Below are 21122 nucleotides of genomic sequence, written 5' to 3'. Positions count from 1 at the left end.
TGAACCCTCGAAGGTCAGAGAGACTGGCTGGCCAAGAGTTAAAGGCCAGTGAAGGGAATAATCAGGGCCAGGCCCCACTGCCAGCTCCAGAGAATTGGCAACAAGTGCTTGCTGACATGCAAGCCAGGTTAAAGAGGCAGGAAGAAGAGATACGCCTCTTGAGACAGCAATGGGTTCCAGTAGGGAAGCAACATGCCGCGGTACCAGCAGTTGTACAACCTGAGGTGTCGGTAGTTGTACAGCCCCAAGCAAGGGGAGATAGGTGGGAACCCTTATATGAGAGATTCAGGAAGCAACACCCTCCAGTCTTTGAGGGCAGTTCTGACCCACTGAAGGCTGAGCAGTGGATGACCATGATAACCACTATCCTAGACTTTATGAGGATAGGTGGTAATGAGATAGTGGCCTGCACCCCTTATATGTTTCGGGAGGATGCTCGGATATGGTGGGAGGTGGTATCCCAGACTAGAGAAGTTACCACAATGGAGTGGGAAGAATTCAGAACCTTATTCAACGATAAGTACTACAACGATGAAGTTAAGGCTGAGGAGTTCAACAGGTTACTTACTTCAAGGTAACATGTCAGTGATCGAATATGCCCTGAAATTTGATAGATTGGCAAAGTTTGCCGAGGATCTGGTGCCCACTAATGGGACCAGAAGAGAGAGATTTCTACAGGGGCTACAACCTATGATAGCCCGAGATGTTCGCATTACTACTATGCCAGGAGTGACTACTTATGCACAGGCTGTAGAGAAGGCGATTGCAGCTGAGAGCACTAAGAACAAGATCTGGCGTGATTTCTACAAAGTCTACAATCTATGATAGCCCGCGATGTTCACATTACTACTGTGCCAGGAGTGACTACTTATGCACAGGCTGTAGAGAAGGCGCTTGCAGCTGAGAGCGCTAAGAACAAGACCTGGCGTGATAATGCAGCCATAAGAGGTTCTAGGAGGTCGGGACCTCCATTTTCAGGTTTTGGTAGGGGTAGAGGCCCCAATGATCAGAAAAGGAAGACCCCAGACATAGTTTCAGTTCCAGGACCAGATAGGAGGTCATGGGGTATGCAGATGGGCTGGCAAGGTGGTAGTGAGACATGGAGGGCATTCCCAGAGTGTCCTAGGTGCAGGAGGCACCATGTTGGGGAATGTCGGGTGAAGGCCTGTTTTGTTTATGGTAGTACGGGGCACATGAAGAAAGACTGCCCGAAAGTCAGAAAGGAAGAGCCGAAGAAAGTGGACAGCCTGACGCCAGCTCGGGTGTTCACTTTGACCTAGACAGAGGCCAAGGCTAGTCCCTTGGTGGTTACAAGTCAGCTTTCTAGTGCTGGAACCTTTTATACTGTTCTTATTGACTCGGGTGCTACGCACTCCTTTTTTGCTAGTAGGATTATAGCTGGGTTGTGTAGACCTTGTGACTTCTTTTCTGTGGGGTTTGGTACGGTATTGCCTACTGGAGAGTTAGTGGTATCTAGAAGATTAGGTCACTACCAGTTACAGTGGATGGCAGGGAGTTTTCATTTGACTTGGTGGAGTTAGAGATGATTGATTTTGACATAATTCTTGGTATGGATTGGCTAGAGAAGTATGGGGCATCGATAGACTCTAAGAAGAAGATGGTAAATTTTGAGCCAGAGGGTGAGGATCCCTTTGTTTTTGTTGGCACTGTGCATGGACCCCGTATACCTATGATATCAGTAATTAGAGCTAGAGACATGTTGCAGGGAGGATGCATAGGGTTCTTAGCTAGTGTGGTGGATACCACTCAGGTCGTGCCAGTGGAACCAGAACATACTCGGTTAGTCTGTGAGTTTCTAGATGTGTTTCCAGAGGATTTGCCAGGGTTACCTCCACACAGAGAGATTGAGCTTGTGATTGATTGGCGCCAGGGACAGAGCCAGTGTCTAGGGCACCTTACAGGATGGCTCCAGCAGAGCTGAAGGAACTGAAGGTTCAACTACAGGAGTTATTGAACTTGGGTTTTATCAGGCCCATTTTCTCGCCATAGGGCGCACCAGTTCTCTTTGTGAAGAAGAAGGACGGTTCTCTAAGGATGTGCATCGATTACAGGGAACTGAATAAGTTGACTATCAAGAACAGACATCCTCTACCAAGGATTGATGATCTGTTTGACCAGTTGCAGGGTAGAACGGTATTCTCTAAGATAGATCTTCAATCTGGTTATCACCAGCTGAGGATCAAGGAGGAAGATATACCAAAGACAGATTTTCGCACTAGGTACGGGCATTATGACTTTTTGGTTATGTCTTTTGGATTAACTAATGCCCTGGCAGCATTTATGGATTTGATTAACAGAGTGTTCAAGGACTACCTATATCAGTTTGTGATTGTCTTTATCGATGATATATTGATATACTCTCGGACGGAGACAAAACACAAGCATTATCTTAGGTTGGTATTACAGAGGTTGAGAGAGCACAGGCTATTTGCGAAGTTCAAGAAGTACGAGTTTTGGTTGCCACAGGTGACTTTCTTGGGTCACATAGTCAGTAAAGATGGTATTAAGGTGGATCCAGTGAAGGTTGAAGCAGTCAGAGATTGGCCAAGACCGAAAAATGCTTTAGAGATCAGGAGTTTCTTGGGTTTGGCAGGTTATTACAGGCTCTTTGTGGAAGGGTTCTCCAGGATTGCATCATCATTGACAGATCTGACATGCAAGAATCAGAAATTTTTTTGGTCGGACAAGTGTGAAGACAGCTTCTAGAAGCTCAAGGAGAGTTTGATCACCGCACCAGTTTTAAGCCTTCCTACAGATCAAGGTAAGTTTGTGGTTTACTGTGACGCTTCGAGACAGGGTCTGGGTTGTGTACTTATGTAGACAGGAAAGGTGATTGCCTATGCATCATGTCAGTTGAAGGACTATGAGTAGAGATACCCCACGCATGATTTAGAGCTGGCAGTGGTTGTTTTTGCACTGAAGGTGTGGCGGCATTACTTGTATTGTGAGACGTGTGAGATATACACTGATCACAAGAGTCTAAAATAATTTTTCACTCAGAAGGATCTAAACATGAGGCAGAGACGTTGGTTAGAACTGGTAAAATATTATGATTATGAGATCCTCTATCACCCTAGAAAGGCCAATGTGGTAGCAGATGCCTTGAGCTAGAAGGGGCCGGGACAGTTGTATAGTGCCAGACAGATATCGAGGGAGTTCGTTGATGAGATGACTCGAGCAGGGATAGAGTTAGTGGTGGGCCTGTTGGCCAATATCACTTTACAGTCGACCCTCTTGGAGAGAATCAAGCGAAGACAGTTGGATGATCCACAATTGGGGCAGGTTAGAGAGGACGTCTTAGCTAGAGTAGCTAAGGACTATTTGGTGTCGAGTATGGGTTTACTAAGGTATAAGGGTCAAATTTGTGTTCTGATGGACACCGAGATTAGATGAGAGATTCTAGATAAATCTCACACTACTCCGTATTCTCGTCATCCAGGCACCACAAAGATGCACCAGGACCTGGAAGTTTTACACTAGTGGCCTGGGATGAAGAGGGATGTGATAGAGTATGTAGCAAGGTGCCTGACCTGTCAGTAGGTCAAGGCTGAGCATCAGAGGCTAGCAAGATTGTTACAGCCACTGGATATTCCAGAGTGGAAGTGGGAAGATATCACGATTGATTTCGTGGTAGGCTTGCCCAGGACAGTGGGCCAACACGATTCTATTTGGGTCATTGTGGATTGGTACATGAAGTCAGCTCATTTTCTACCAGTGAGGACGAATTACACAGTTGACCAATATGCAGATCTCTATGTGAGAGAGATATTTCGCCTTCATGGGATGCCGAGGTCTATCGTGTCTGATAGGGACCCTATCTTTACTGCCAAGTTTTGGGGGAGTTTGCAAAGGGCGATGGGTACACAGCTAAAGTTCAGCACAGCTTATCATCCTCAGACTGATGGTCAGTCTAAGAGGACTATTCAAATATTGGAAGACATGCTGAGAGTGTGTGCGTGTTGGATTTTGAAGGGTCCTGGAGTAAGTATTTGCCTCTGATAGAATTTTCTTATAAAAACAGTTATCAGTCTACCATCGGAGTGGCACCTTATGAGATGTTGTATGGTAGGAAGTGCAGATCGCCCATTCACTGGGATGAGATGGGTGAAAGGAAATATCTGGGTCCGAATAGAGTTCAGAGGACCACCGAGGCTATTGAGAAGATTAGAGCTCGGATGCTCGCTTCTCAGAGTAGGTAGAAGATTTATTCTGAACTGAAGTGGAGGAACGTGGAGTTCCAGGTGAAAGACTATGTCTTCCTTAGGGTTTCACCTCTGAGAGAGTGAAGAGGTTCGGGAAGAAGGGCAAGCTAAGCCCTAGGTTTTTGGGATGTTTGAGATCCTGGAGAGGATTGGGCAGGTGGCCTACAGGTTGGCTTTACCCCCTGCACTGTCTAGTGTGCATAATGTATTCCATATTTCCATGCGGAGGAATTATGTGTCAGATGAGACTTATGTACTGAGTTATGAGGATTTAGAATTGGAAACAGACTTGTCTTATGAAGAACAACCAGTTCAGTTTCTTGACAGGAAGGACAAGGTCCTGAGGAACAAGACCATACCTTTGGTTAAGGTATTATGGAGGAACAGTAGGATCGAGGAAGTGACCTGAGAGCTGGAGACAGATATGCCAGCTCAGTTTCCCGAGCTGTTCAGGTAAAATTTCGAGGACGAAATTTCTGTAAGGAGGGGATAGTTATAACGTCCCAAAATTACCTAATAAGGCTTAGGGCCTTGATTAGGGGGTCAGGATGGCAATATATGGAATTATGTGTTTAATTTTTGTATTAATTGTAACTATGTGGATTATGTGATAATACGATTAAATGCGCATATTTAGGGGTATTAAATATGCATGTGGGCCTGCCTCTTATTAGAAGAGCGACTTTGGTAATTTAGCCCGTTGCGGGCATAGTTGTGTATTTATGTGCATATATGTGATATATGTGAGAGGCCACATTATTATGTGGGTTATTTTGGGTTACTTGGCATAAGGCGATCCTAGGGAGCAAGTTAGCGGGAAAGTCACAACAGGACCCGATACCCGACTCGGGGCGAGTCAAGGGGTATATTGGGTAATAGACATTTATTTGGGTTATTGGATTATGAAAATAAATAATTGGAGATATATTTGAAGTTAGAAACTTTAGGAGGGAATATTGGGGAAATTTACCATTTTGCCCTCGGGGATGTTTTTGGTACCCCAAGCCTTGGGATTAGCTTAAGTTAGTTAAGTTAGATAAAACAAAATTTGAAATCCTAGAAGCTGCTACCTAGACCGACTCTTTCTCTCTCTACTTACTCTATTTTCTCTCAAGCATTCCAAGCTAAGTCATTGAAGAACCAAGGGATTTTTTACTAGAAATCACAAAATTGGAGCTCTAGACTTGGAGATTAGCTTAGTGATAGCTTGTGGACTCAATCATGAACTGAGGTAAGCCTTGAATTACAATTTTGGGTCATTAAATTCTATGTTTCCTTGGCTGGTTTTTAGCGCTCTTAAACACTTTAAGGTTATGAATTGAATTGGAGTTTTGATGAGGTTTTGAGCTAGTTTTCTGTTGTGTTTTATTGTTGGGAACATATTAGGGTGATTGGGATAATTGATTTATGTTTTGGGGTGAAATTTGGTATGGTTAGGATTGAATTTGGCTGCTAGAAATGGAGGATTTTCTAGGTTTGTGGGGCCAAGTCGCGACTTTGTTCTTGATATGTCGCAACTCAGCCAAAGCCATGCACCAGGGGAGGCCACTGCCATGGGGGTGCACTGCGACTTGAGAGGCCAAGTCGCAGCTCGTGCCTCTGGATAGAGAAGAGATAGAGGTTGGTTAGGGGAGCGGACCGCGACCCATAGGGGGGCAAGTCGTAGCCCGCCTAGGCAGTTTTTCCTTGAGATTTTGTTTTCAAAATTGAACTTTTCCTTAGGGCTCAGGATTGTTTCCACTACCCGGTTTGGTGGAACTCGATACCCCGAAGGCTAGGACTTGGTCCGGAAGCCTTTGATCGCTCGATATTAATATAATCCTATTTTATGGTTATGGCTTAGGGTTTCACTATGGGCTCGAAACTGGGATCATGCTCGAGGGTCGTTCTCGTTTACGCTCAATTGGACCTAAAGTAAGAAAACTGTACCCATAACGTGTTGTGTATGATCAGGGCTCGGCCCGTTCATTATGTGTTATTATGATTAGGGATTGGCCCGTCTATTGTATTTGAATATGGTTAGGCTTGGGCCCTTGGATTGGTTATGTTGGGCTATTGTTTTAAATGATGGCTGATGAATGTTTAAGTGCTTATATTTGTTACATGAATTCTATGGTTAGGGCATGTGGCCCCACTATGTGAATATGCTTAGTATTATGGAAATAATTATCCAATGGGATTAAATGATTAGCATGAATATGTGCTTAATTGTCAGGATGTGCCTATCCACATCTGTTTCTTATAAGTAAGGTATGAAATCTTGGATCAGGGCTTGATTTATAAGTCAAGGGCGGCAATAACGCACTGTGCGCTGGTCGAAAGGCATTGGCCTAAACCCAAAACATATTATTATGTTGATTGACTCTAAGGTCGAAGGTGAACTACGGGGGTTGGGCTAGCTCTATGGCTAGTGAGATAGATCTAAGGGCAAGGCCCCAGGTGACTTTATGGTCAAGTAGCTAGGGCATAGGCCCGAGAGTTGGCCTAAAAGCCAACTGAATAGGGCAACGACCCAGGTTGATCCAATGATTATGTGATTGAACGTTAATGATATTGACTATGAATTAATGTTAATGATTATTATTGAATGGTTACTTTAAAGTTATATTCTTTGTTGTTGCACGTTCTGTTTTCTTGCTGAGCCTCGGCTCACGGGTGCTTTGTGGTGCAGGTAAGGGAAAGGGAAAGCTTGATCAGCCATGAGTTGGAGAGCTTCGGTGGCGGCATGTACATATGCGGCTGCTCGACCATCACGGCTGGGGTTATCTCAGAGGAACTAGGGTTATAACCATATTTTGCCGCTTAGGCCGGCTAATGTAACTTTTGATATGTATCTATCCTTTTTAAGAGTTAGTTGTAATATTTTGGGATCCCATGTTATATAATACTTTTGGAATAAAAGTCAACTGTTCTTTGACAAAAAAATTTAACCTTAACCCCTTGTCACTAACCTTAGTCGCACAATTTAAGCAAAATGACCTGATTAGCAGGTCTGACACAATTATAAGTACACAATGTAACGATCCTTTATTAGGATGGTGTTACAACTTTGGCCACCTTAGGTTTTTAGTGATGGGAACTCAAACCTAAGGGCTTGGGATCAATCCTACTACCTGGTTTAGTAGAGTTCGACGTCACAGAGGGTACGACTCGGTCTAGAAGCCTTTAGTCGCTCATTATTGATGAGATTCTGTATTATGGTTGTGACTAGGATATTGTTAGGGGCTCAGAATTAGGATCATGCTCGAGGGTCGTTCATTGGTAACCTGTGCTTGGACTAAAGGTAAGAAAACTGCACCCAATATGTGATACATGTGATTATGGCTTGGTCTGAAACGTTGAACTGGAATATGGATAGGGCATGAATGCCTGTAAATGTGCATGCTTATGGAAGCTGAGGAAGAAGGGCGAGTCGCGGCATGGGGAATGCTGGGCCGCGGCTCGTGTTTGTTGGTTGGTTAGGCTGGGCCTCTGGATGGAGACGGGCTGCGACATAGAGGGCTTAGGGCCGCGGCTCTTAAGGGCATTTTTTGCCTTGAGGAGGTTCTAGGTGCGGGAACCTAACCTAGGGTGCTCGGGATCGATTCCACCACCGTGCTTGGTGGAATTCGATGTTCCGGAGGCTAGAACTTGGTTCAAAAACCTTTATACAATTATTATTGATGGAATCTCTTATCTTGGTTGTGACTCGGTGTAAGCTAGGGCTCGAGAAAAGGGATCGTGCTCAAGGGTCATCTCTCGTAATCAGAACACTTGGAATTAAAGGTAAGAAAACTGCACTCAGTTGTGAGTTATGATGGGACTAAGGGTTCTTGTATGCATTATGTAAGGTGGTATTATGCCATGTGAATGTAAATCAAACGGCCTAAGAGTGACGAAGTTTATATTGGCGCACAGGGCGCGGCTCAGCCACTGGTAGCTGAGGACAGCTTAATATTCACTGAGCTCAGTTTAAGTGGACCAGAGTCAGTGGGGTAAACAAAGGGTGCGACCTAAGGGCGTCAACCCTGGTTATTGTATGATTTGGTTGATGTTGTTAATTGATGTATATGATATGCTTAATATCTGAGTATTAGTTTGTGGAATTACTGGTTATGTTTACTGATTATGTGAATATTATGGACTGTTGAGTATATGTGATTAGTGTTCAAAAGTATCATTTTATTAATCTTAAAGTGTAAAATTAATTAAGTTTTAAATAAAATTTTCATGGATTTATTGTCATATATTTCATATTTGAAAATATTAATTATTGATTTAATTTGTGTTTATTTTCAGGAAATAAAATGTACTTTTGACACAAACAAAAAGAAAGAAGAAAGAAAGAAATATAATTGAAAGAAAGTGATGATAAAGTGGTATTTTTGAAGGTGACTAGGCCCAAAAACGGAGCCCAGCCCAAGCTTTCAGCAGCTGCCACGCTGCCACGTGGCAGCAGGCCATTAGCCCAGTCGCCCGACGCAAGCCGTCAGCCTCCATCCGAGCCGAAGTCAAGCCGCGACGAAGCCAAGCCGCTGACACACCTGACGCACGCCTGCCAGCCTAACGCTGCCACGGTCCCACACCGCCTGACGCGCCAGCCTGCCGAGCCAACCAAAGCTTGCCACCTTTCCCACTCATCAGCCGCTGTCCCCCACGCCCCCAACACATATCTGCCGAAGCCACTCACCGTGTGACACGTGTCTCCCCATTGTTGCGACTTGTCTCCCACTTGTTCCACTTTACTCCAATTTTGCAGCCATTTCTCCCACTATTTTATACACGTTTTGGGTCCTATTTTCTCTATAAATAGAGAACCAAAACCAGTGTAAATTATCAGATTGTAGAGTGGGAAAAATACACTTTGTTATTTTGTTACTTTTCTTATTTCTAGTTTAATTTTGCTTGTTTTAGGTGACAAAAATGAGTGAATTATTTTAGAAATATTGGTGATGTTAGAGTGTAGTTGTTGTACTTTTCATTCTCAATATTGATATTGATTATTCTTATGTTTCATTTCCATATCTCATTAATTATTTTGTTTCTCATCTTCTAATTTCTTTTCTAAAATTATTTAGCATATTTTACATAAGTTCAGTCATGCTTTTCTTATGTAACTTAGATTGTTAATTTATTTTAGTATAATTGTTATATTGTATGTCTTTTACTGCATTCTGCCAGTGGTATTTTGTCTCTCATGGATATATAATATGATATGCTATGAAATTAGAAGTTAGATTCAATTTAATCTAGATTATTTAATTTGTGCTTTTAACATATACATCTTCCAGTTGCAATTAATGGTATAGAATTGCAACTGTGTTTTGAATTAATATCAATATTAGAATGGGTTTTACAACACTGCATCTCTACCTTGCCATGCTCTTTTTCTGATCATTTTCTCTAATCTATCATTTTAATTTCACAAAATCCATATCTTCAATTCTACTTTATTTTTATCTTTTAGTTACTAATATAATCTTTAGTTGTGTTTTCCTCTCTGTGGATACGACATAGCCCGATTACTACTGCGACCGCTTAGGAGTTTATTGGGCGATATCAATATGATCATGCTTAAAGAATTATTTGATTATCGCCATTGTTTGTGCGATGATGTTATGGTTTTCTTTCTGGGCATTGGCTCACGGGTGCTACGTGGTGCAGGTAAAGGCAAGGGTAAGCTTGACCAGCCCTGATTTGGAGAGCTCTAGCGGTGGAATGTGTTAGAGAATATATTTTATTGCTCAATGGAAAAGTGGAAAAACCAAAATACAACTCTATGCAAAAAAATACAATAGACAAGGTAATTGATTAAATAAATATTACAACTCAATTGCTCAAAATACAAGTAAATAGAAATAAGAGAAGGAAGAGAATTATAAAAACTAAAACCCTAAATCAAAAGATACCAATAAATATGTAAATAGAAATAGAAGTAGAGGATTACAGACTCAATACACTAATAATACAAGAAGAAAAACAGAATGAAAAGATCAATGGAAAACACAAACTCTCACACAACCAAAGTGTAGAGTAGTGGGGATCACCAACTTGAACAAAGTTCAAAACCTTTGTCCAAAAGCTTATTTCCCCCTATTCTCTAAGCACTAAGGGATCTCTATAGGAAATAGCTCTCTGGAATTATCAAGCCTCTATGGTGTATTTTCCTGCCAAGTGATTTGTGGATGGAAAATGGTGTGTCTTACAAGTGAGCATTAGGCTCCTATTTATAGAGTTTGAGATACCCCTTTGAATTTCAAATTCCACCAACCCCCATGGCTATTACCAATGTTTAATTGGATGTTTATAGAATTAAAATGGAGATTTGGGAGTTATTTGGGATGTTAGAACCGTTCAATTTGGAAAAAACTGATAAACCATATAGGCTGTTTGCCTCACTGGCTGTGGCCAGGACTTTTCAGTGGCCGCGGCCACTGGCTTCTGTCCCCCAGGCCATGGCAACTGAAAGTCCGTGGCCACGGCCACAGGCCATTTTCTGCACAAAATAGTCATTTTTCCAAAACGTCCCAAATCTTTTCTCACATGATTTTGTAACATCCAAACACCTATTGGGAGTTAAAAACATGTCTCCAACATCCATATTTCATCATGGCTTTGTGAAATCCAATCTCAAATGTGTAACATATAATATACACATTATTGGGTAATATTTGGGAGTTACAAATTTGTAACTGATTTTGTAACTCCAAAATATATCACTTTTGGGCACACACTTGTGTCTACTTTTGTGACTCTCAATAATATGTTACAAGGTATGACAAATCACATTTGTATGAAAAATCACATTTGTGTGACAAATCACATTTTGTCACATTATTTAATCTAGCATTATATTATATGAAATAATATAACATTCCCCCACTAGATTAAATAATCACTTTTTGTAACACTTATTTAATCAATCAAACATTATATTAAAATATAATCGAATGTGCATAATCAGATGCTCGCCCATCACGGTCGTGGGTTGGACAGGAACGGGAGAGCCTTAAATGTATGTTTTTCCCATAGAGTGGCCAGTTGTTGTATATACTTTGGATATTTTTTAAACTATCATTTAAACTTTATTTCTTTTGGGATCCCATGTGTGAAACGTTAATTTAAATGAAATGTATCTTTTGTGACCAAAACTTTTTAACCCTAGTTCATTAACGATTAGTGACACGTTTCTAACTAAACGACTTGATTAGAGAGTCTTGCACCTTTATAAATACACAGTGTAACGGTCTTGGCTATCCAGGGCGTTACATTAGCATTCTGAGTGCTAGTCGTAAAACATTGACTTATTAGTCAAGGACGAACTTAGCACGTTGTGTGTTGGTCGTAAAGCATTGACTTATTAGTCAAGGACGACCTTAGCACACTGAGTGCTGGTCGTAAAACATTGACTTATTAGTCAAGGACAACCTTAGCATGTTGAGTGCTGGTTGTAAAGCATTAGCTTATTAGTCAAGGAAGACAATAGCGCATTGAGCGTTGGTTGATATGGTTATGCCTAACCAGGAGCGCATCATATGCTTGACCAACCTATTGGTCGTGAGAAAACTAGAGCGCCAGGTACGCTAGGCCAGCTCCAAGGCTGGTTATAAAAAGGATAGGGCAATGGACCCTGGGGTGACTCATTAGTCCCATATCCTAGGTTGCTGAATCCACAATATGATTTCATAATCATGTATTTTTGGCATTGGACCCCAGTATGATTCATTGATCGTTTATCTTGGGCTATTGGCCCATATGACGATGTAGTCATTTATATGGATGGTATGCATGCATGAGCAGGGTTATTACTGCTAGGCATGCTTATTATGATTTGGTAACATGTTATTAACTGCTTATGAGCATGTTTACGTTTTCTTGCTGAGCCTTGGCTCACGGGTGCTATGTGATGCAAGTAAGGGGAAAAGAAAGCTGGACCATCCTTGAGTTGGAGAGCTTAGGTGACGATGTGTACATATGAGGCTGCTCGACCACCACGGCCGAGGTTTTAAAGAGGAACTAGGGTTAAACCCTATTTTTCCGCGTAGGTCGGCTAGTTATAACTTCTTAATTATGATTAACCTTTTTAAATGTATTTTGGGATCCCATGTATGAAGTAAACATTTTAATGAAACAGTTGTAACTTTGATAAAAAAATTTAACCCTAAACCGTTAATTACGTTTAGTTACACTGTTATGGCCAAATGACTCATTTAGTGAGTTTAGCACTATTTAAAATACACAGTTTAACGATCCCTAAGTAGTAGGGCGTAACAGTGCCCATAAGACTGCGAGCATGTTTTGCATTTTCTAAACCAAAATTTTTTAGCATGTTTTTCGCATATTTTGATTGAGACAAGAAAATGTCATCATCAAGTTGTTTAATTTGTAAACCAAGAAAGTAACTTAGTTCACCAACCATGCTCATTTAAAATTCCTTGCTCATTAGTTGAACAAAGGAGTGAGTGTGTGATTCACAAGAGGATCCAAATACTATGTCATCTACATAAATTTGGGCACAAACAATACCAGGATTCAGAGGTTTAATAAACAAATTTTGATCAACATTACCTCTAGTATACCCATTTTCAAGCAAGTAAGATGTGAGATGATCATACCATGCCTGAGGGGCTTGCTTAAGCCCATACAATGCCTTGTTCATTTTGTAGACATGGTCTCCATGATGAAGGTCCTCAAATCCAGGAGGTTGCGACACATAAGCCTCTTCCACTAGGATGCCATTCAAGAAAGCACTCTTGACATCCATTTGATACAACTTTAACTTCATGTAACAAGCCATAGCCAACAAGAGTCTTATGGATTCCAATCTAGCCACCGGAGCAAATGTTTCCTCAAAGTTCACTCCCTCAATCTGAGTATATCCCCGATCAATTAGTCTTACCTTATTACGCACCACAATTCTCAATTCATCAGTCTTATTTATGAATATCCACTTAGTACCAATGACGTTGGCACCCAGAGGATGAGGAACAAGAGTCCACACTTCATTTCTTTTAAATTTTTGAAGCTCATCTTGAATGGCAGATATACAATGCTCATCTTTAAGGGCATTTTTTACTGATTTTGGCTCTAATGGAGAAAGATAACAAGCATTGGCAATTTGATTTGCTAGTTTCTTTCGAGTCACCATCACTTCATTAGGATTACCAACAATGGAGGATAAATGATGAACTTTGGGAATCCATGTGGGTGGTCCCTTTTTCTGATGAATTCCTAAGTCAGAAGAGATAACATTTTCTGGAATGGAGGACACATCGGAAGCCTCATAAGTTTCAATGGTAGCATCAATTTCCTCAATTTTAGATCTGCTTGGTTCATCTGTAGTTCGTGATGCAACAGGCAAAACGGATGTGTCAACAAGAGTGTGGATTTCTTCTTCTTCTGAGTAACTAGCAAAGTCTTCTAAGTCACTAAACACAACATTGATGGATTCCACGATGGCTTGGGTTCTCATGTGTATATTATGTAGGTGCGGCTGTTTGTAGGGTACCCCAAAAACACTCCTTCATCACTCTTGGCATCAAACTTACCAAGATTTTCTGTATCATTGAGAATGTAGCACTTGCATCCAAACACATGAAGATAAGCCAAATTTGGTGTTCTATCTTTCCACAGCTCATAAGAGGTTTGTTTAGTACCAGGACAGAGATGCACTCTATTGCTAATGTAACAAGTTGTATTCACCGCTTCAGCCCAAAGTCTCTTGGATAATGTCTTGGCATTTAACATAACACAAGCCATCTCTTGAAGAGTTCGATTTTTCCTTTCCACAACCCCATTTTGCTGAGGAGTTTTAGGCACTGAGAACTCATGAGTTATCCCTTCTTGGTTTTAAAAATCAGCAAAGATGTTGTTCTCAAATTCCGTGCCATGGTCACTTCAAAGAAGAATCACTTTCTTAATATTTTCACCATTTTTAGCTTTCAAAGAGAGACACAATCCCTTGAAATTCTCAAAAGAGTCAGATTTTTCTTTAAGAAATCTAACCCAAGAGAATCTAGAGTTTCATCCACGCACACCATAACATATCTTTTTCCACTCAGACTTTCTGTTTACATGGGACCCATCAAATCAACATGAGGCAGCTCCAAAGCTTGGGAAGTAACCAGAAACTTCAAGGGTGGATGACTACTTTTGACTTGTTTACCGAGTTGACAAAGACCACACACTTTTTCTTTAAATGGAGCCAAGTTTGGAACACCTCTAACCGCTTTTAATTTCACAAGTTTACTGAGATCTCTATAATTCAGATGACTTAACTTGTAGTGCCACAGTTCAGTTTCATCCTTCTTTACAGCATTGCACATTAAGCTAGTGCTCAAGAGATAACAATTGTCATTAGATCTCATCCTTGTTAAGACATGGATTCCAGATGTTGAAACAATAGTGCAGTCAATCTTGGAGAAAAGAACCGTGCACCCTTCGTCACAAATTTGACTAACACTTATCAAGTTAGCCTTCAAACCTTCAACATAGAGAACATTTTCCAGAGGAGGTAAACCATGTAAACGCAACTTCCCTCTTCTCATGATTCGTCCTTTGCTCCCATCACCAAAGCTGATATATCACTCAACATGAGACAAAAGATTAGTGTGAAGATGCTTGTTTCCAGTCATGTGGCGAGAACACCCGCTGTCAAAGTACCACTGGTCACTGTTACAAGCCAGTAGAGAAGTATGAACCACAAGAGCCTTAGTATGAACATTCTTTGGTCTCCATTGTTTTCTTCCAACAAGAGAGTCTTGAGGCTTATCTTTAGAGATGTTTATAAGACGAGACAAGTAGAAATTCAACTTGTAACATCTTGGACGAATATGACCCTTTTTTTTTCCATAAAAATGGCATATAAGAATAAATTTTGTTGTGGCTGGAGGTTTTGTAGGAGTAGCAAGATGTGAAGGGCAAATGGGAGACACTTCTTGAGATGGACTTGGAAGATCTTTCTTTTTTATAGCCAATGGTTGATTGAAACCAACCCCATGTTTCTCTCTAGCAAACTGACCAATTCACATCATGTTTTCAAATAAACCTTGACCAACAATGTATGTCTCAATGGTTTTATTACCATAATTCAACTTCTACTACATTTCTTCTGGAGCAACCCTCTCCTCTTCAATGTCCAAGGTAAGAAAATCAACTTTTCCTAACAAGTTTCTCCTTTCTTCTTCGAGTTCTCCCACTTTAACCTTTAGAATTTTAGCCTTATTTATCACTCTAACCACTGATTATACATTTTTTCATAGGAAATTTGCTGGTCCAAGCCATCCTCATCACTACACACTCCATCTAAGTTAGTGTCTGAACATGGTGATTCTGATGTCTTAATAGTGAAAGTAACGAAGTTTTCTTCCAAATCTAAACTATCCTCTTCTGCAGCTTTTTGATCCTCTTCACTGTCACTCCAGGTTGCTGCCAGAGCTCTTCCCTTTTTCTTCAAAGTGTTTCACACTCAGTCTATATATGCTTGGAACCTTCACACTCGCGACATTGAATACCCTTCTTTTCTCCCATATAAGTAGTCTTTCGAGAAAAATTGGGTGGTTTTCTTGAGTTTTCTCCTCTAAAATCATTGCTGCCTTTTTTCATATTGTTCCTCAGAAACTTAGCATAATTTTTTATGAGTAGTGCAACCTTCTCCTCATCTAAATTCTCAAGAGAATCTCCCACAAAAAGATTTCCGACAACTTTGTGAGATAAGGAAACTCCACTAGAAACCTTTTTTTCTTTCTTTCCTTTGGACCACCTTTTCACAATGATTTCATAATTCTGCAATGATCCAATCAACTTATCCAAATCAAGGGTATCAACATCATGGAATTCCTCAATGGAAGTAACTTTTGACTTGAACTTCCTAGGGAGAGCTCCGAGCACCTTCCTTACAAGCTTGGAGTCCGTATAAGTTTCACCTGTGTAAAAGATTCATTAGTAATATCACATAATCTAGCATGAAACTCAGTATAGATTCATCATCTCACATAGTTAAATTTTCAAATTCAGTAGTGAGTGATCTCAATCTAGATTTTTTGACATTTTTTGTTCCTTCATTTTTAGTTTGCAACTTATCCCACGCATCCTTGACTATTTCACAATTTGCTATAACTTTCATTTGACTCACAGAAACTTCATTAAAGATAGCATGAACTCTTTTAGAGTTTTAATTAGCCATTTCAATCTCATCCGTAGTCCATTTCGACATGGGCTTTTGTTTAGTGTCCTCACCATCCTTGATGGTAGGTGGAGTCTAATCGTCAACCACGACACTCTAAACACGCTCAACCATAGTTTTTGAGAAAAGCTCTCATCCGAGCTTTCCAACAAGCATAGTTGGTTCCATCAAGCATGGGAGATCTAGTAGTAGACCCGCATTCTTTGAAGCAATCCATCAATACAAACACAGCAGCAAAAATAACAAGAAAATGCAAAAACACAGCAGCAAAAACAACACACACACACGCAGCCCCTAAGGAACCAACCCACACATTAACTAGAGTAGAAGCAAATAAACTAACTAAAAACAAACAAATATCAATACACAAACTCTAGTACCAATTGGAAGTTAGTTAACTACTGCTACTCAATTAACCAGCAATTACCCATTCAATTTATTAAAAATTAAAATTAGATTTGAATCAAGACTAAGTGTAAGAATAATAAAAATGACACAATCATTTTTACATAGTTCAATCTTGATTTCTCACAACCTACTCCATGGGACCTAGTCCAGATGTGAAGCAAATCCACTAAAATAATAAGAGTTTTTACAAATACAAACAACAGAAACACAAATTAAAACTCCCTTCTAATTTGGTTTACAAACAACAAACAACTCCATATTTTGTGAAAATCTTCAAGCAACCAGCCTTCCACTGGTTTTGTATGTTGCTGGACTCCCTCCAGCTACTACTCAAGCTCCCCTTGAGACTTAGCTTGAAACCCCTTCAAACTTTACACCAGAAAACGTAAGATGAATGATGAGAAATCACCAAAATGCCAAGGGCAATGAACAATGAAGCATCAAATGCTTCAGATCTTTTTCAGAGAATGTTTTTTGAAGAGGACACTTTTTAGCTGCTATAAAAGGTAAGGGAAACACAAACAAAGCAAATATATATGATATGGCTCAAAATAAAAAAGTCAGCTAAGCAAATCATATGCTGAAATAGAAATCACGTGTTACTGGACTTTTAGTGTTATAACATGAAAACAATGTTTAATCATACAAAACAATACATGACGAAAATAACACTTACATAAGTAAATGTCTATATTTTTAATTTTGTAGTAAAATAGTCTAATAACTTTTTTAATATTACATATTATCAAATATACTCATTATTAGCAAATTACTATTTTATTATAAATATTTTAATATATGGTAAATCTCTATTAATTTTGTTTAATTAATTTTTATTTTAAAATTATTTTATGTTGAATAATATATCATAACACAAAATACATATAATGAATTGAAACATAATATACCAACAAAACTTACAAAATTATTATTAAAAAATATATATACCATGCTAACATTAAAATATATATATCATGATATAAACTTATATACTATCATTATATATAATAAAATATTAAATATCATAAAAAATAATATAACATACCACAAAAAATATATACACTAATTAAAAAATAATATACTAACAATCAATAAAAAAACTTAAAAAATAAATTTTAACAAAATTAATATACATATACTACTATATTAAAATCATAGTATTTTAAATAAATAAATAAAATTATAAAAAAAAATCATTTAATTTCTCATAAATATAATATCATATGTAATTTAGTATATTATTGGAGCTTAAAATCTTACCTGTTTATGTACATGATTCCATAATATTCAACGCCACACTAATATAACTCCCATCTCACTGTTAGTCAGGTATTGAACATTGACACAAGAATAATACACTCACTTTTGTGTAACGCTAATGGAATTAATAATTAAAAATTAAAAAATGCTATTAATTAAATTTATTTTATTTTGAAATAGAAATCTCGCAGCTAAAATCGAAACAGATCCTTGACGTTCATTAATAATAAAGAGATTCTTCTCTCTCTAAAATTTTCTATCATATCCATAAGAAACGACCGGTTCATTTACCTCTCCACTGTTTCGTCCCTGATCTCCAGATCTTACACGTTGATTTTTTCAGGATTCAAAAATTTGAAACCAATAATTTTTTAATCCAAAATTTGATAAATAAATATGAAAATCATCAAAGAAAAATTAAAACTCCAGTTTATTTCATATATTACATCTTCATACATACACAAGACCAAAAAAAATCCCGCAAATTCAAAAAAAGAAAGAAAAAATTACAAGATTATCCCTAAATTAGTCTAATTCAAGCAGTGGAATGATACGAGGGAGGAGGAGGAGGAGGAGGAATATAAGAAACGAAAGGAAGATTCCGGAGAATGAGAAAGCGAACCCGGCCAGGAAACGGCGCCGAATGGAACAAATGTTCTAGAACCCTCGACAGCAACGCCGTGTACTCCTCCATCAGCTCCGCCATTGACGCCACCAGTATCATTCTTTCTTTTACTTTTTGATCGATCGAAGTTCTCGCTAGCTATTATAATTGAACGGCTTAGGGATTGGATTGGATTGGATTGTTCTGTTTGTTTGGATATCGAGAAAATGAATGAGAATATTTATATAAGAGAGAGAAAGAGTGTGAAGGGATGTGATTTAGTTGAGTGGTATTATACTATGGGCTTTATTGGTTTCTGGTTTGTTCTGTGAACGGATGATGATCTGATTATTATTCTATTCGTACAGTGGTTCCCACTGTCATATCTCTGATTTTTTAATGCCTTTATCGGCTTCCACGTGTACATCTGTACTCGAAGTCTCCAACTCATCCATTATTATTGTGAATATTTTTTTAACATTTATCTTAACAAATAAATAAAAAACCAACTCGAAAATGGTGAAAGATTTGACTGATTGGCTACTTTTTCTATCCTTATCTTTGCGACTCTCTCCTCTTTTTTTTTTTTGGTATTGAATTGTTATTTTCTATTACGAGAAGATGATACATATTTTGGTATATTATTAGAAATATTTTGTTGATATGGTGAAGACTGATGTGAGACAGTATAATTGGCTAGAAGCAACTGATACACAATCTTTTGTATTGTCAGTAAGGTAATCAATTACTTATTCATTAGCTAAAAGTTACCATTATAAATATCATCTTGAATGTATGACTATGCACCACTCTAAAAACAATCAAACAACTATATGGTCATATTAAATGGGTGGGCCTAATTTTTTATTTATTATTATTAGAAAATAACATCATTAAATAGTTATAATAAAATAATGTCTAAATATAAGTCTGAATTGATAGACGAACAAATACAAATCTCACAAAGAAAGAAATGATCATAAAATTAATTAAATCATTAGGAGATAATGTAATAAAAAATTTATTTTATGGAGTGAAAAAAAGTTGGTACAATACTATATTTAGCATATTTGATAAAAAAATATAATTTTAATAGTGTTAAAAAAAGTGTGTCAAATTTATCACAAAAAAAAACATATGTTAAATTTAATACATTAATAAATATTATTTTTTTAATTAACATATTATCACTAATTATTATAATTTAATAGTTGACAATTGATAAACAACTATATATTATTTTTTATTTATTTTTTAATACAAAATTTTTTAGAGTACATAATTTAAATAATAAAAAATAATAATTTTTAATAAATATTAAATAAATTATTATTTTTTGTATTAATTTACATATTGTATATTAAAATATAATTATAAATATTAGGTGAAGTAATTGAAGAGAAACCAATCAAAATCTCACATATACAACAACAAAAATCTGAGTGAGTAGCCCTCAATGACAATTTTTTTTGGCGAATCGACATTCGAAACCGAATCGTCAAACCCATTTTGAATAAGTCAAAAACCTATATTATTTTAAGTGTGAAAAAGATAAGATTAAAATATGACAAAAACCAAAACGCCATTATAAGACAAACCAAAACCAAAACCAAAACCAAAACCAAAAAACTAGCAAATAAAACAATATAAAGCAGTAAAACCAAAACCAAGAGTGGGAAGCAAAAGATAATAATAATATATAGTTTTCTTTTTACTTAAAAATAATTCAAATTGCATGTTTATCCCTATTAATGGTGTCTGTCTCACAAACTAGGTGCTTTTGTCACTTGCCGTTACTTTTATGTTTTTTTTTTCTTTATTTGGTGAGGAGATCAAATTATTCGGGCTGTTATCTTTATTTCTTAATATATTAATTTGTTATTTATTTGATATATTAATTTAAAATTGCACTTAAAAAGCAAGAAATACACTATTGTTCAATCACATAACTTACCTTATTAATTATCAATCAACAATATAATAATTATAATGATCAAATGTGAGCAGTTGTTATTGTACAGTGATAATTTTTCATGCTTAAAAGTTCGTACATGATATTCTTCATCATTCTTTTATTATATGAAACTCCAGAGGTTTTAATAAAACATATCATTACAAACAAAACAAAAAAATCGATTTTTTAGATTAGGAAATATTTAAATCGAAAGATGGTTATAAAAAGGAGTCCTCCATTATATTTTGTAAAATACAAAACTTTTATTGCTTAAGTACATCCTTTAGATGTATAAAATACTATTTATCCCTTTAAGCATTTTTTAATTAAATTTTTTCTTTCTCACTTTTCTATTTTTTTTCCAAAAATATTAAAAATATATATATTTAAATGATGTGGTCTATTATAAAAATCATTATATAAAATGGAAAGTGTAGATTTTGATAATATATTTTTTAAATGAAATATATAAAAATGTATGCAATTCATATAAACAATATGAAAAGTATG

The 21122-nt window shown here is 37.6% G+C and overlaps 1 protein-coding gene across 1 annotated transcript; it reads right to left on the bottom strand.

The window, feature by feature from the left end:
• Positions 1–18465: 18465 nt before the first annotated feature.
• Positions 18466–18956, bottom strand: LOC133778162 (uncharacterized). The gene has a single exon (XM_062218017.1). The coding sequence runs from the start codon at positions 18776–18778 to the stop codon at positions 18590–18592; it is 189 nt and encodes a 62-aa protein (XP_062074001.1). The 5' UTR covers positions 18779–18956; the 3' UTR covers positions 18466–18589.
• Between the last annotated feature and the right edge of the window lie 2166 nt (positions 18957–21122).

Source organism: Humulus lupulus, chromosome 5 (genome assembly GCF_963169125.1).
Source record: "Humulus lupulus chromosome 5, drHumLupu1.1, whole genome shotgun sequence".
Lineage (NCBI taxonomy): Eukaryota > Viridiplantae > Streptophyta > Magnoliopsida > Rosales > Cannabaceae > Humulus > Humulus lupulus.
Note: the sequence above shows the minus strand (reverse complement) of the source record. Positions and strands in the feature narration are given on the sequence as shown.